The sequence below is a fragment of the Rhamphochromis sp. 'chilingali' genome (genome assembly GCF_963969265.1).
Source record: "Rhamphochromis sp. 'chilingali' genome assembly, chromosome: 14".
NCBI lineage: Eukaryota > Metazoa > Chordata > Actinopteri > Cichliformes > Cichlidae > Rhamphochromis > Rhamphochromis sp. 'chilingali'.
The window spans coordinates 29,851,115-29,865,281 of record NC_137941.1 but is presented as its reverse complement, the minus strand read 5'-3'; the positions used below and the strand labels follow the sequence as shown (position 1 = coordinate 29,865,281).

The 14,167-nt window shown below is 39.4% G+C and overlaps 2 protein-coding genes across 3 annotated transcripts in view; one reads left to right on the top strand and one right to left on the bottom strand.

Moving 5' to 3' along the window:
* Positions 1 to 664: 664 nt before the first annotated feature.
* LOC308409495 (alpha-aspartyl dipeptidase) lies at positions 665 to 9,817 on the top strand. The gene is made up of 8 exons (XM_080902293.1): positions 665 to 1,093; positions 1,779 to 1,867; positions 3,689 to 3,763; positions 3,911 to 3,990; positions 4,419 to 4,592; positions 7,060 to 7,119; positions 7,230 to 7,312; positions 7,614 to 9,817. The coding sequence occupies exons 1-8, from the start codon at positions 999 to 1,001 to the stop codon at positions 7,678 to 7,680; spliced, it is 723 nt and encodes a 240-aa protein (XP_080758419.1). The 5' UTR covers positions 665 to 998; the 3' UTR covers positions 7,681 to 9,817.
* The window catches only part of itgav (integrin, alpha V), a 59,365-nt gene continuing 53,179 nt past the window's right edge, over positions 7,982 to 14,167 (bottom strand). For both annotated transcript variants that reach the window (XM_080902290.1, XM_080902291.1), the window contains exons 28-32: positions 13,633 to 13,767; positions 13,243 to 13,356; positions 12,524 to 12,631; positions 11,649 to 11,768; positions 7,982 to 11,460 (exon numbers count right to left, since the gene is read on the bottom strand). In XM_080902290.1, the coding sequence (XP_080758416.1) occupies positions 11,368 to 11,460; positions 11,649 to 11,768; positions 12,524 to 12,631; positions 13,243 to 13,356; positions 13,633 to 13,767 (570 nt within the window). In that variant the 3' untranslated portion in view covers positions 7,982 to 11,367. The remainder of the gene's footprint in view (positions 11,461 to 11,648; positions 11,769 to 12,523; positions 12,632 to 13,242; positions 13,357 to 13,632; positions 13,768 to 14,167) is intronic.

Sequence of the window (14,167 nt, the reverse complement as noted above, 5' to 3'; positions counted from 1 at the left end):
ATTAAACCAATCTGAAGAAGAAACGGTGGGTGAGACTGTGAGCACTAACAGGTTTATTCCAGCTCATTAGTCAGGTTATGCTCAAACCACAGTGATGTGAGGGCTCAGTGAGCAAATACATATAAATGCTGACACAACTTTGTATCACTTACTTTCACAAGATTTTTTTTCTTACTGTGTTCCTGTTGGCTGGGTCACTGAACGAAGAAAACTTCTGAGCTTGAGATAATAAATTTTGTATGAAAGTACAAATGACCTTTTTTCTGTATTTATATCTAGAAATCACTTTGTACACATGTTTTCAGGAAACAAGATGGAGAGGGAAAAAGCAAGGCCAAGGGAACACCTGTTATTCTAAATGGACCCATGGAAGACCAACAAAGAAGTAGTAGTAGTAGTACAAAAAGTACAGAATACTTATATTCTGATGAACTTGGGGAAATCCAGAAAGGAAATACAAGGCTTTAATTTGACATAACTCAAGAGAAAGGAGAAAAAGAGAATTCTACCCTGAAAGGATTTTACTGGACTGTGAGCAGCCCATGAAGAAGGACTTTTGTTTTGTTAGAACTAGACGATAGACTTGCAGGGAAAAGGACGCTTTTATTTTGGCAGAATTGAGGAGAAACGAAATAGAGGTACTTTTATTATGAAAGTACTTGGTTAGAAGCGCTAGTGTTGTTTCCGCTAGTGGTAAAATTGATCAAATACAACTACTCCTTATAAAAAGTATTAGCTGGATCCAGTGTAAGTTTAAAGTAGAAAGGACAGAGCGGCTCTGATAGTAACACGGTGTGCTGCACCGTGAATGCTGCTGTGAGCTTTAAACGGCTCCAAGGTGAACTTCCGTGGCGGGATCAGAGTTGATGAGAGCCGGTTTACGGGCTGTCAGGGAGCCGCTATCAGCCTAATCACAGCTGAACTGTGACCCCGGACCTCTGGACTCCGCCGCACTGAAACTTCTGTGGGTTTTCTTCTGTTTCTCTATTCGAGCCAAGATGAAGAGGAGACTCCTGCTGGTGTCCAACTCCACTTTGCACGGCAGTGGTTACCTGGAGCACTGTCAGCAGCACATCTCCAGCTTCTTTGGAAAGTAAGTTAGCGCCGCGGTTCATATATGTGGGCCAGAAAGTTGACAAAGGGGACAGGAAACAGGAAGTGGGGCCAAAGTCAAGTGACATGCAAAGACGTAAAAGAAAGATGAAAGTTTTTATTTTTTTATTCTGTCAGTTTACTGAGCAAACGTGGATTATAATTGCATTTGTATTTGATTCTTTGTAAATCCCTCTACGAGCAGGGGCGTTTGCAGAATTTTTCAGGGTGGTGGCAGAGTGGGGTGGGGGGTTGGGATGAGGGGGTTGGAAGGAAAAGGAAATCAGAATAGCTGATCAGAAATAAATATGTTGTAGAAAACCTGAACAGCAAAGAATGGGCACAGTTTTCTGGTTCATATATAAGCCTGCCCACTCATATGTATGAAATTCAAATTATGCTGCACTTTTAATCTGTTCATAAGGTTGTATTTAATGGTAAACACAACTTGTGTTTGAAAACCCATGAAACTAATAAAATGTAATTATATAGAGTACCTAATAAATATTCTTAGCTCTGTTACTCAGCATCAATGTAATACTGTAAAGTTATGGACAGAGGGCAGTGAAAATCCTTAGAATGAAATCTTTTTAAGTTTAGTGTGCAGACATTCACGACTGGCCTTGAGGTAGGACTCCTGACGGCCTGTCTGGTGTTTATCATGAATCTGTTTGTATGTATTTCAGAGACGTGAAGAGGGTGCTGTTTGTTCCTTATGCTCTCCATGATAGAGACGCCTACACTAAGTTAGCCAGAGACAAGTTTAAGACTCTTGGTAGGTTCATGTAACAGATTATTTTTGAGTCTCATACTGTACACCTGCTTGTTAGTTTCATATTTATAAAGCCTTAAGTAATTATATGCCTTTGTGTTCATGTTTAATAAAACATACATTTATTTAAGAGTTGTGTTCTATATTTTTCTCTTACTTTAATATTTGAGGGTGTGTATATATTCTATATTTTGTTTTGGAAAGCACAGTTTTCAGTGTTTCTAGGAATTTTTCTGTATATCCATCTATACATTTTTTGCCACTTATCTGGGGCCGGGTCATTGACAGTAGCAGCAAAAGCACAGAAGTCCAGCAACTGCTTGTAGCTGATGTCGGGGAACACCATGGCATTCCCAGGCCAGGCAAGAGATGTAATTAATCCAATGTATCTGGGTCTAGGACATGCCTGGAACACTTGCTCAGGAGACATTCAGGAGACATCCTAATCAGATGCCCAACTGATTAGGATGTAACTGGCTCCTTTTGGTGTGGAGTAGTGGTTCAGTCATTCTAAATTCTACCTGAATGACTGAACTCGCCACACTATCACTTAGCGAAAGCCCAGCCTTTCAAAGGAAACTCATTTCCACTGCTTGTAGCTCCAATCTCATTCTTTTGGTCACTGCTCAGAGCTTGTGACCACAGGTGAGGGTGTGGATGTGAATCGGTTGGTAAACTGATGGCTCAGAGCAATCTACCAGTACAAAGTCCTCATCACTGGAGATACAGCCCTGTCTGTCAATCTTCCACTTCCCTATCTTGGGAACAAGTCACAGTCATACTTGAACTCATCCACTTGGGATAGCAAGTCTCTAACTTGGAGTGGGAACTCAATCCTTTTCCTTTTCAGAACCCTGGCTTCAGACGACTTGGACCCACCAATGAAGCCAACAGGATCACATCAACTGCGGAAAGCAGAGAGCACCAAAGTAGAAGGCCTCTGTCTCTTTGAGCAAACAAGTAGATGGGCTCAATTTGCCTTTTTGAGCTGTGCCTGTCTGGACCACATGTGCTAAGGCCCAGCAATCAGATGCTCTACCTCCCTTCCAGGTCATGCTGCAGGGTGTGGTCCCGGTAACCCTGTCCAACAAGAGACCCTACCTGGGGCAAGTCCATAGGACATCATAGCCGATGGAATCACCGAGACACACAGACCGCTCCTCCGTAGTATAGTAATAATTTATGGGTGATTCACACGTTTAAGGTGTTATGCTTTATGGTATTTTGAAATGAATTTTCCCCTGTATTTTCTGTGCAGTTTCTCCTATATATTCTAGTGTATTCTGTGTATTTCCTTGTGTTTTCTGTGCATCGTGTTGATGTAAGTCAGTGTATTTGGTCTATCTTGAGCCACAGTCCAGGGGCGATCGTGGCTCAAGAGTTGGGTGTTCGTCTTGTAATTGGAAGGTTGCCGGTTTGAGCCCCGGCTCGGACAGTCTTGGTCGTTGTGTCCTTTGGCAAGACACTTCACCTACCGCCTACTGGTGATGGCCAGAGGGGCCGATGGAGCGATATGGCAGCCTCGCTTCTGTCAGTCTGACCCAGGGCAGCTGTGGCTACACCTGTAGCTGCCTCCACCAGTGTGTGAATGTGAGAGTGAATGAATAGTGGTATTGTAAAGTGCTTTGAGGGTCCCGAAAAGCGCTATATAAATGCAATCCATTATTATTTATGTGCATTTTGGTGTTTTCTCCATTTTTTCTGCATTCTTTCAGTATTTGTTTTTGTTTTCGATTTCAGTGCATACGATAGTTTACAGGACATGCTTTGCTAGATGTAATTCAGTCAAATCCTACATGTCATAAGAGCATTTGTCTTCTGCAGGTTATGAGGTGGACAGCATCCACGAGGCCTCAGACCCTGTAGATGCTGTCCGGAAGGCCGAGGGCATTTTTATAGGTGAGGAACATCTGAGGAAAGCAACAGCTCTTGGAATTTCTTCAGGGATTTCACACTTTTTCTCTTTCTCTTATTCTACATTACCATCTAACCTTTACTTTACCCAATCTGCAGTATGGAGATGCTAAAAGAGGCTTTTGTTTGTAGGTGGAGGCAACACTTTCCGGCTGCTGAAGAGTCTTTATGACAACAAGGTGGTGATGGAGATCAGGAAGAGAGTGATGGAGGTATATTTAATCCAAAAATATTTACTGGAACAAAACAAGACAGCAAACAAACAAAATACTTTATAATTGCAAAATGTAACATTTTTACAAATGGTTATATATATAGATTGATAGATGTTGTTTTTTATTAAAAACATTCCATTTCAATATAATTTTGTGTATGTTTTATAAAAACATATACTATTGTCTTATGAAGGTTTTAAATAAATTTAATAGATTTGGGGGAGTTATGTACGCATTTTATATGAATATGCACATAAACAACAGACCAAATCGATTAGATTCTTTAAAAAATAATTGCAGAAAAATTCTGTCTTGATTATTAAAAAGAAATTAAACCAATGATTCCTGTGTGCTCTTAGTTAAGTAGTATGACTACTTCTTGTCTCCCTTTTCTTTACTCCCACATTCTTTAAATCCTTGCCCAGGATGGTGTCCCCTACATGGGCTCCAGTGCAGGCACTAATGTGGCCACCATCAGCATCAGTACCACTAACGACATGCCCATTGTTTTCCCTCCGTCCTTCTCTGCCATTGGCCTCGTCCCCTTCAACATCAACCCGCACTACCTGGACGCCGACCGCACCAGCCGCCACATGGGGGTGAGTCGCACAGCCTGAGGTTCTGTTTGCTGTGAGGAGGCCGTTAGGCCAGGTTAGTCTAGACTTTGTCTCTGCAAATAATCAGTTTTATAATCAGAGTTACTGATTGTCAGAGCTGGAAATAACTATATATTTTATAACAAGTAGAGCTTTGGATGCTTGTTTTTGAGGATTTCTATTTTCTGTTGCTTTACACTGCTACTAGATGAAGCTGAAATTCTTGCTGCAGACACTCCAGCCACAGTCCACTGCAAAGCCTTCACTAATATACAGATAAATGAAACTGATCAGAGATACTGGGAGTATTACAACTACTCAAAATTCCGAACTGCTACGAGCCCGAGGTTAAAAATCATCAGTGAAAAACGATGTAGGAGTCTTTGTTTTGCTAGCTGGTTGACAGATATAAGAAAATGATTACTGCACTGAGCTGTCGCTTGTATGCCGTATCAGTGTTATAAGTAACACTCTAACATTGCTTTATGGCTGCCCTCTGCTCAGAGATAAGCAGATATGTTTGGAAGCGACAAAGCAACAACATGTTTGCACTATGAGTAATATGTAAATAAAATAATTAAGCTGTTGAAACAGCTCCAACAGTGAAACGGTGGAAGTGCCATGGAGGTTTTTCGCTCGGCTTTAAAAGGATGTCGCCTTACACTGAGTGAATTTGGACCTCAGTAAATCTGCAGTAGTAGATCAACTGCTCGTCCACTTTGAAAGGAGACAATTAAGGTGGTACAGGAATCTGATTAGGATGCCTCCAAGATGACGTATAACAAACATGTCCTACCAGGAAGAGCCAAGGGCAAACACAGGACACACTGGAGAGATTATATCTCTCGACTTCGGAACACCTCCGTGTCTCCCTGGGACGAGGTGGATGAGGTGGGTGAGTAGAGGGAGCTTTGGGCTTCTCTGCTGAGACCTTAGCCCCTCTGACCTGGACCGTAGAAGATGAATGGATATATCTGCTCTTTATTACTTAATAACTTCATGCCACAGAATGATAGTTAGGAGAAAGACGATAACACCAGTGGGAATCTTTTTAATAAATGATTATGCACTACCTGCATTTTGTGGTCATATTAAGTATCTCTGCAGAAACGAATGGAGACACAGTAGGAAATAACCAAGACTGGACTCCAGCCTAAACTGGATGCATTCTAGACCTTAAGGGTTTATAAACAATCTGCATGAAGGGACAGATGATTTGCAGAAGGTCTGACTGACATGAGTTCCAGCTAACACGTGATAAAACAGCCTGAGGAAATTATGCAACACTCAGAGCTGTAAAACTGCAACAGCTGACAAAAAAGCTGCAGTGTCAGCAAAGCGATTTAGGGTAGCTCTGACCAATGTGATGACATGCAATGTTTAGTTTGAGGGTTGTGAAACACTGAATTCATAGAGCCAGGCCATGGGGTAGCAGTTGCACTACCTACAGGGCGTGGCAGCAAGCATCTGGTGTCCAGCTTAAGGGAGAACACGAACTATTATTCTTAAATGGTTTAAAAAACGTTCCTGAGGTGTAAATTTCGTTCATGGAAGGGTGGTTTTCATCATTTCTTGTTCAGATGGTAAAAGTGTCAGAAAACAGGAAAGGTTTGCTCAGTGCAAGCTGTCAGAGGGTAAGGTGAAGTCTGGAGTATGAGTTTTGTTATTGCATACATTTCATAGTGAAATGATTCTGATGCTGTAATGATATAGAAGAAGAAGAAAACCAAAACAAAACAAAATCCAAATCCTGACACTAGAAAAGAACTGAAGAATAATTGCATTTTGTGCTGGAAAAATGATTTACATTGACAAGCAGTTGTTAGCATTTGTTAACAAACAGCTGTGAGAAGAATCACAAAGGAAAAACAATCACTTCATAAAAATATTTGCGTCGATAAAGCACAAATTTATTTTCTGAAAGATATATTGCTGTGTCCACCGACCCCTGGTGGTCACTCTTGGTGATTGCAACAGTGACAAATGTTAATAAACCTAGATTTGTATCTTTAAATATTTTAGTTTTTATTTATGTTTATAATTTATTTTAATATCATCACACATTTGGGAGCAGTATTTAGCTGAACAGACATGAGCAACTGTGGTTTAGGAGGTACACTGGGTCATCTGTTTGGAAGGTCAGCGGTTCAATTCCCAGCTCCTCTAGTCGTCCATGTAAGATACTAAACCCCGAGTTTCCCCTTTGGTTTGGGTTTTCTTCTGTCATTGTAATGTGGTCACAGCAGCAGGTATTCAGCAAAACAGGAATGCTGTTATTAAAATACACTTGCTGAATTAACTGAGGACAGTTTGTCACCAATGAGCAGTTGTCCTTATTTCTTGTTAAAAAGAAGAGTGAATGACGAGGTTATTTTGAACATTTTGTCACATCAATAGTTATATTTCAGCTGTGGTTTCAGCCTCCACTGTTTCCACTGTGCTTACAATCTTGAATCTTGTTTTCATGTAGGAAACCAGAGAGCAGAGGATCATCCAGTACCACGAAGAACCCGATACTCCGTGTGTCCTGGTAAGTGAGGGGAAGCAGACCTGCATACATGTAATAGTGCTTAAATCTTTCATGCCGAGAAGATGAAGCGGCTTCATTAGAAAATTACCGTCTTTTTTGTTTGTTGTCAGGGTCTGAGGGAGGGCTCCCTGCTGCTAGTGGAGGGAAACAAAGCGACACTGCTGGGAACCACTAAGGCCAGACTGTTCACCAGGTAACACACTAAGTTTTCATGACTTGAGATGACATCACACTGACTTATCCAATCTCCTTTCTAATCGACTGTAGCCTTTATTAGCCTTACACTAAAACAAAATTAGTTTAATGTTAACATGTTCTTAACTAAATCTAAACAGCATCCCAGCAATGCGGCTGTGTAACCAGGGTGTGTACATCATCAGTAGAACAAACACACAATTTGAGAACGCGAAACAAGTTGAGTTATTCCAGTGACCAGAAAATATCAGCAGGATTTTTATAAATGCTTTCTTTTTGTGTATAATTATGTGTTTCAGGAAAAAGCCCACAGTGGAGTACGAGCCAGGCAGTGACTTTAGCTTCCTGCTAACTGATGCACAATGATCGGTCAAATGGAAGCAAGACGAGGAGCACAAAGTTTTCAATGTTTCTGGTTGGAACAGAATAAAGATTTTAAGGAAACATCTAATGTGTCTCTCCAGTAAAGTTAATCTAGTTTTTTTTTTTTTAGCAACTTGTGCAAAAACCTGAATAAATTAAAACAAAAATTGACCATTAAGTCTGTAAAGTACAAATTCCTTCCAATTTACACATGGTGATGTGATTTAAATGCAATATTCGTATATACATTTGTAAAAGGCTGCCTGGTTTAAAAAGAAGAGATCACCACAAAACACTGAACAGATGTGAACAAATCAGTTTATTTTAGTTTAAAGGTAAAATCATCTCTTTATGAAATCATTGTTTTATTCTCTATGTGAAAGAATACATACATCAAAAATAGTCAATATTTTCTTAGGGCAGAAAGAAACACGGAGCAATATTAAATACAAATGACTGGCTGCAAATCACTCGTATCTGCCAGGAGGCTTTGTTTTTTTTTTATTATTCCTCCATATTTAACACAAACTCCTCTACTCACCAAAGGCTTTTGCATCATCGCTCAGGACAACGGTGCTGACAATAAGGTCATATCAAAGATGTTAGGACAGAAATAAATGTTTTAGCGATTTGCAGCTTTTCTGAGTAATTTGAAATGACTGATACTGAAATGAACAGATTTCTGTCCAACTGACTCCTGGCAAAGAGAAACATGCTGTTTTGGTCTAATTTACACACAATCAACCTTAGAAAACCTTTATAGAAAAAATTAACAGTGCAGTGAAGCCGCTCAGTTTATCTCCCGCATGAGAGCACTGACCTAAGATCAATCCTCATACCAAAATCACTCATTTGTTAAGAAGTGCCGTCCGACACAAACACACAACTCTTTGCTCAAGTAGGACAAGTTGGTTCAAAGTATTGGTTAAGATGCCACTGAAAGAAAACAATGTATAATGTGCTTATTAAAGTCTTCCTGTTATTTTATGATGAATGTTACCTGCATTATTATATTTGTAAACCTATAATCAGCTATAAACATTAATTTATAATGCGAACCCAATATGGGTAAATAGCAAAGTATTTTTTTTTTCTTCTTTTTTTTCTTAAGTATTAGAGCAATCATATACTCAAAACACAAAGTAGAAACCTGCGTTTGTTTTAACTTGTTCCCAGCAAAGCTGCCAGTCTGAAATCTGAATGTAAATAAGTAGAAATCCAAAAGGCCTCAGTGCAGGAAAAACTGTCACAACCAATTCAGTGAAAAGGACTACAAGTCTTTTTAAAAAGAAGTTTGTGATTTAAAACTACACAATAAAACTCTATGCTTGTTGCTGTGTGAGCTGAACGGGCCTCAACTAGTGATTACAATGAAACATGAACCAATCACATGCTTGCAAATACACAATCCAATCGATCATGTCAACACACACTGGTCAACACTCAAGTCGCAGCTCACTAACACTAAAACAGCCCGTACTTTGCCAGGTTAGAATTACTAATAGTCTGTTAAGCTCCACCCCCATAGTTACTATTGCTGTTGCTCTAGCCACTGACTGAAGGTATTTACACATGTTGACAAATCTTAAACATTAAAATGTGTAATGTCTTAAATACTTTAATACTTTCATCAATTGGTCAGGTTAAAAATAAAAATAAAAATCCAAAAAAAATGTTTTTAAGTTTATCTATTCACTTGAAAAATAACTGAAATTGTTCATTTAATAATACTTGTTAGGATCTAGAATGCATTTAATGTATGGCAAATATAGACCGGTTTCCATACAGCCTGAAACATTTTCTCAGCCAGTTACAGCTCTTTGCTTGCAGAGAGACAACATAAGATCAGCTTCAACATAATGATGCGAGATATGAGGCTTCTGTGGACTGACTAATCAGACAGAACTTAAAATGATTTTCAACCATTTTCTGCACAAACAAAATTACATTTGGCCAAACATTTTCTTGATTGTGTTGAAAAAGGTTGGACAAACTTCTAAAACTCTAATTAATGTTGTGTACAAAATACAAAGGAAACAACCACCAACATCCCAAAGCAAACTCATACAAGAGAAATGCAGATCAGCTACCCCACACACAAAGCAGGAAGAGAAAAAACAAGCGTACATAAGGGCAAATATATTATTGTGAGCTTCCCATCATCCCATGCTACAGCAGATAAACCAGTTTTACCGAAACATCTAAAAAGACCTGAATGCAGCTAACTAGCTGCTTCAGTTACCGTATTGCTTTGTTTTTGTTTGTTTTTACATTGCTGGTTGATCAAAATTAATCACGTCACTAAAACAAAAAGAAAAAAAACATTTACTAAATTACAAGTGGAACCCGACTGATAAAAATTCAATATATCGGCCGATACTCTCACATATGAAACAAACACTTGTTTTGCGTAGTAATAATTTGAGTCCATACTAAGATAATATGGCACATCACTGTGACATATGTGTTATTTGTTTATGCTCTGCTTGGATCAGTTGGCTATTGTGTTTGTGGTGTTTTACGCTTCTTGTGTCTCAGCTGGGATAATGTGTTTTTATAGCGCACCTTTGCTGATTTAAACTCCACTGATTCAGTCTGTGGTATTCTATAATACAATACAATAATAATCACTGGCTGTATTAATAATTAACTGCTCTTAGAAACTCTAAAACAATGACTTAAGTGTAGCATAACAACAAGGCTGTTTATCTCATTGCTGAATTTGTGTTTGGATGGAAAATGTGAAAATTAAGGTGGTTTATGCTTCTTATAACTTCTGGAAAACTGTAATTTTGATTTCAACTGCCTGCTGGAACAAAACCATTAAGTTTCTCGATTTGTTAAAGGAATAGCTCAACGGTTTAGGACATGTTCAGAATGACAACAGGCTTGTGTTTGAATATTAAATATGAAACTGCAGTGGATTAGCTTGGCTAGGGAACAGCTAGCGTGGTCCTGTGAAGAGATAACAAGATCTGCCTGGCAGCTTTAATGTTCACTAATATGCTCTAGCTTGTTTAATTTTTAATGCTTGAATTGTAAATATGAAATTCTGCATTTTTCAAATGTTGAATACAATACAAGAGATCGACTTGCTAGCTCTCACAGCTAGTTTGTAAAAGCATTTTGACACATTTTATCAATAATGATTTTAGGGAACAAAAAACATTTATTAAATGTTTATATAATACTTAGAGTTGTGATTTTTAATATCATTAATGTGAAAAGATGAGGTGAATTTTCTTTGTTCCCAGTCCCATGTTAAGGTAAGCTAATCAAGCTGTAGCTTTATATTTTTAAAGCAGGCAATCTGATCATGCAACTCTCACAAATTAAACAAATGTATGTGTGAACTCACAAAACATCTGCAGTTCGTAACATCAGCGTCGTTCAGCCATCACGCACACATTGTGATGCAGCTTCTCAGGAAACGTCGAACTGCTCCTTTAACACTAAACTTTGTGGATTTTGTTTGATCAATGTTTTCCAGATTCTCTTTTGGCACAAATACATGTTGACTTTTTAAAAAAAATAAAATAAAAATAAAAATAAAACCAGCACATTAAATCTTAAATCATATCATTATCTGCCATCCAACAGTCAATACAGTGAAATGCTCTCAGAGGCCTTTTTACCCTGATTTCTTCCCACCCCCTACTGATTTGCCATCAGTCCCTCACAGTTTGACATCTAGGCATCAGTGTTTCCGTTCTCCTCCGGCTGCAGCTGCTCCTTTTCAATGCAGTCCTCCTGTGGGGGGCGGACTCTCTTAAAGAAACCCAACTGCACAGGAGAAGAAGAAGAAAAGAGGGCACAAGAGTCGGTTATATTTGGTAGTGAAAGTGGTGTTTCAGCCATTAATCTGACACAGAAGAGCAACGTCTGAACACACGTCTCAGTGTAAAACTACAGAAGCTTAGGAAAAAGGAAAAAAGCAGCACAAGAACAGTGACAATGGACATGTTTACTACCTTGTACATGATGAAGATAAGCAGCGCCAGCAGCAGCAGTCCTGCCAGCACAGCCAGAGCCACCACCCAGCCTGGCACTGGTGGAGGAGGCTCAGCCACCCAAACCACTGATACACTCACCTGAAACGAGACAAAACCAAAAACATACTTACTTCGTCCTGATCAGCTTAAAGTCATTATGCTGTTATAAAATGACCAATCTAACTCTTTAAAATATGCACTGTCCTTCCATCTGTGTTCCTTTAAGGCTGTTATAATAAATTCCTCAAGACTGGTATCAACTTGTTCCAACGCTTCATTAAGTCTACGGTCCATAATCTTTACGAAGAGTCGGGAGTCTAAATGCCAGCGAGTGCTTCCGAACACGCTGTGGACCTGCACTAACATGTTTTATCAGTGATTTAGAGACTGCTGTGTTATAGCAAAACACTGAAGAATGTGTTTTCTCTGACTGATTTAAAATCTAATATTAAGGGACTCCTACTGTTTATATGATTACATTTCATGTAGTTTATGTGAAAATATGAGCTCATTCAGAAATCAAGATTTTTTCTTTTGTTTTTTGTTTTTCTGCAGACAGGAACTGGTTTGTGTAACAACAAGGTGAGAGAGCTTATTTTTCATCTCCTTGCTGATAACGAGTCTACTGTCATGAGTCTGACTTCCTGCACTGAGAGGTTTTGTATGCTTGTTTATCTTTCTGTGAAATTCTTTGAACTTCAGAAGAAAACCATAACTTTAAAGTCACTAGTTTGCTACGTATTTCATTCATGAAACCTCCGTATATGTGCACACGCATTTTGTGTTGACTTTCTGTTTGTAGATAATTCTGTGTCTTCCATGCAGTGCTGATCATTTCTGTTTGTGTGTCTTACTGTGGTGCTATTGGATGGTAGCTCCATCTCCAGGTTCTTGTAGGGCATCTCGATCACACTGAAGCTAGCCGTTGATTGTATCACATAGGAACGATTCTGATTCTCAGGCTGAAAGGAGGGAAAAAAGTCACATGTCTGACAAATGAAGTCCAAAATGCTGAGGATAAATCACGACCTGGAGAATGGATATTACCTAACAACAGACATGTGTTCTTCAGCTATTAGAGAAATTAGGACAGAGGTTTAAAAATGTGACAGTCTGGGCAACACTGTTCTGGTTATTTGTTTACATTTTGGCAAAAAGTCCAGATTATGAATGTTGGATTAGCTACTAGCAACCACTGCATGTAATGCACCCATAGATGCACAGGCAGCCATCACTGGGTTAGTGCAACAGTGAAACTTTATAAAGACCAGCTTTTGTTTCTAAGACGTTGCACACATGTTCTGTTGTGTGATTAGATTCCATTTATTTGCATAGCACCAAATTGCAACAACAGTTGCTTTGAGGTGCTCTATATTGTAAGGTAAAGACACTACAATAATATGATGGAGACACACAGCAAACCCAAACCAGTGCATGTTGTGTTGTGTTAATCAGGAAAGGAAACAGAAAGAAAAGAGCATGCATTTATAATTTAAGAGAACACAGACACAGAGCTGGTTGCTGTGTTCAGTAACATTGCTCTGCCCTAACATAGGTGCTTTTATTTGATTACCCTGAGGAAGTTGTTGACATCCAGTCTGGAGTAGATGAAGAGGATGGCGTTCTTCCTCCTTTCTAGACGACCGACCTGACATTTCAGTGTCAGACACTTAGCTGTGTGGCAGTCCTACACACACACACACACACACACACACACACACACACACACACACACACACACACACACACACACACACACACACACAGAGAAACGTTTACATGTAGAGAAGCACAGCAGGAGTCAAATGAATGCTTTTCTTTAGGAACGCAATTTGATTGGGAGATGTCATCTAAAGCTGCTGGGATGCATCAGCTGTTCTTAGCACGATCAGGCATGAGTCAAGGTGTAATTTCATGTCATACAAATGGGTTATTCAAAGCATATGTGCTTGTGTAGATTTACCAGTGTCTGCAGGTCATTCTCTGCATTTCTGGACTCCAGATCTCTCCTCTGGCGGACGCTGTTTTGATTCCGTCCCTCCGACTCTCGTCCTCCAGGCGTAACAGTGCTGGTGTTCTTTGAAGTGCTCACTGGGTTCTGAAAGACACAGACACACAAAGAAAGGCTTATTTGTTGGAAACATGTAAGAGAAGGAGCACTGCCACAGCAGCACATTATTAATTGGAACAGCAGAAATACTTCTTATTGGTGTTTAAAGCTACTTTGTCTAATTACAAACTGAAGAATTCAACAAAAACTTTCACCACTAGAGGGCAGCTTTTTATCAGCTGGTGTTGACATGTTTGTTGGTCTGCGCTGCTGTTTGACTTTGAACATTTGATTTAGCTACCCCATTTCCTCAAGAGGCTTTGCCTTTTTCTCTCGCCACCACTGTAAGCAGGTGTGTCCTGTGATGATGTGGCCGCTTAACTGAAGGTTAAACTGACTCAGCATGTTTTGGTACAAAGTGGTATAAAGTACAGCCTGGCAATAGTTT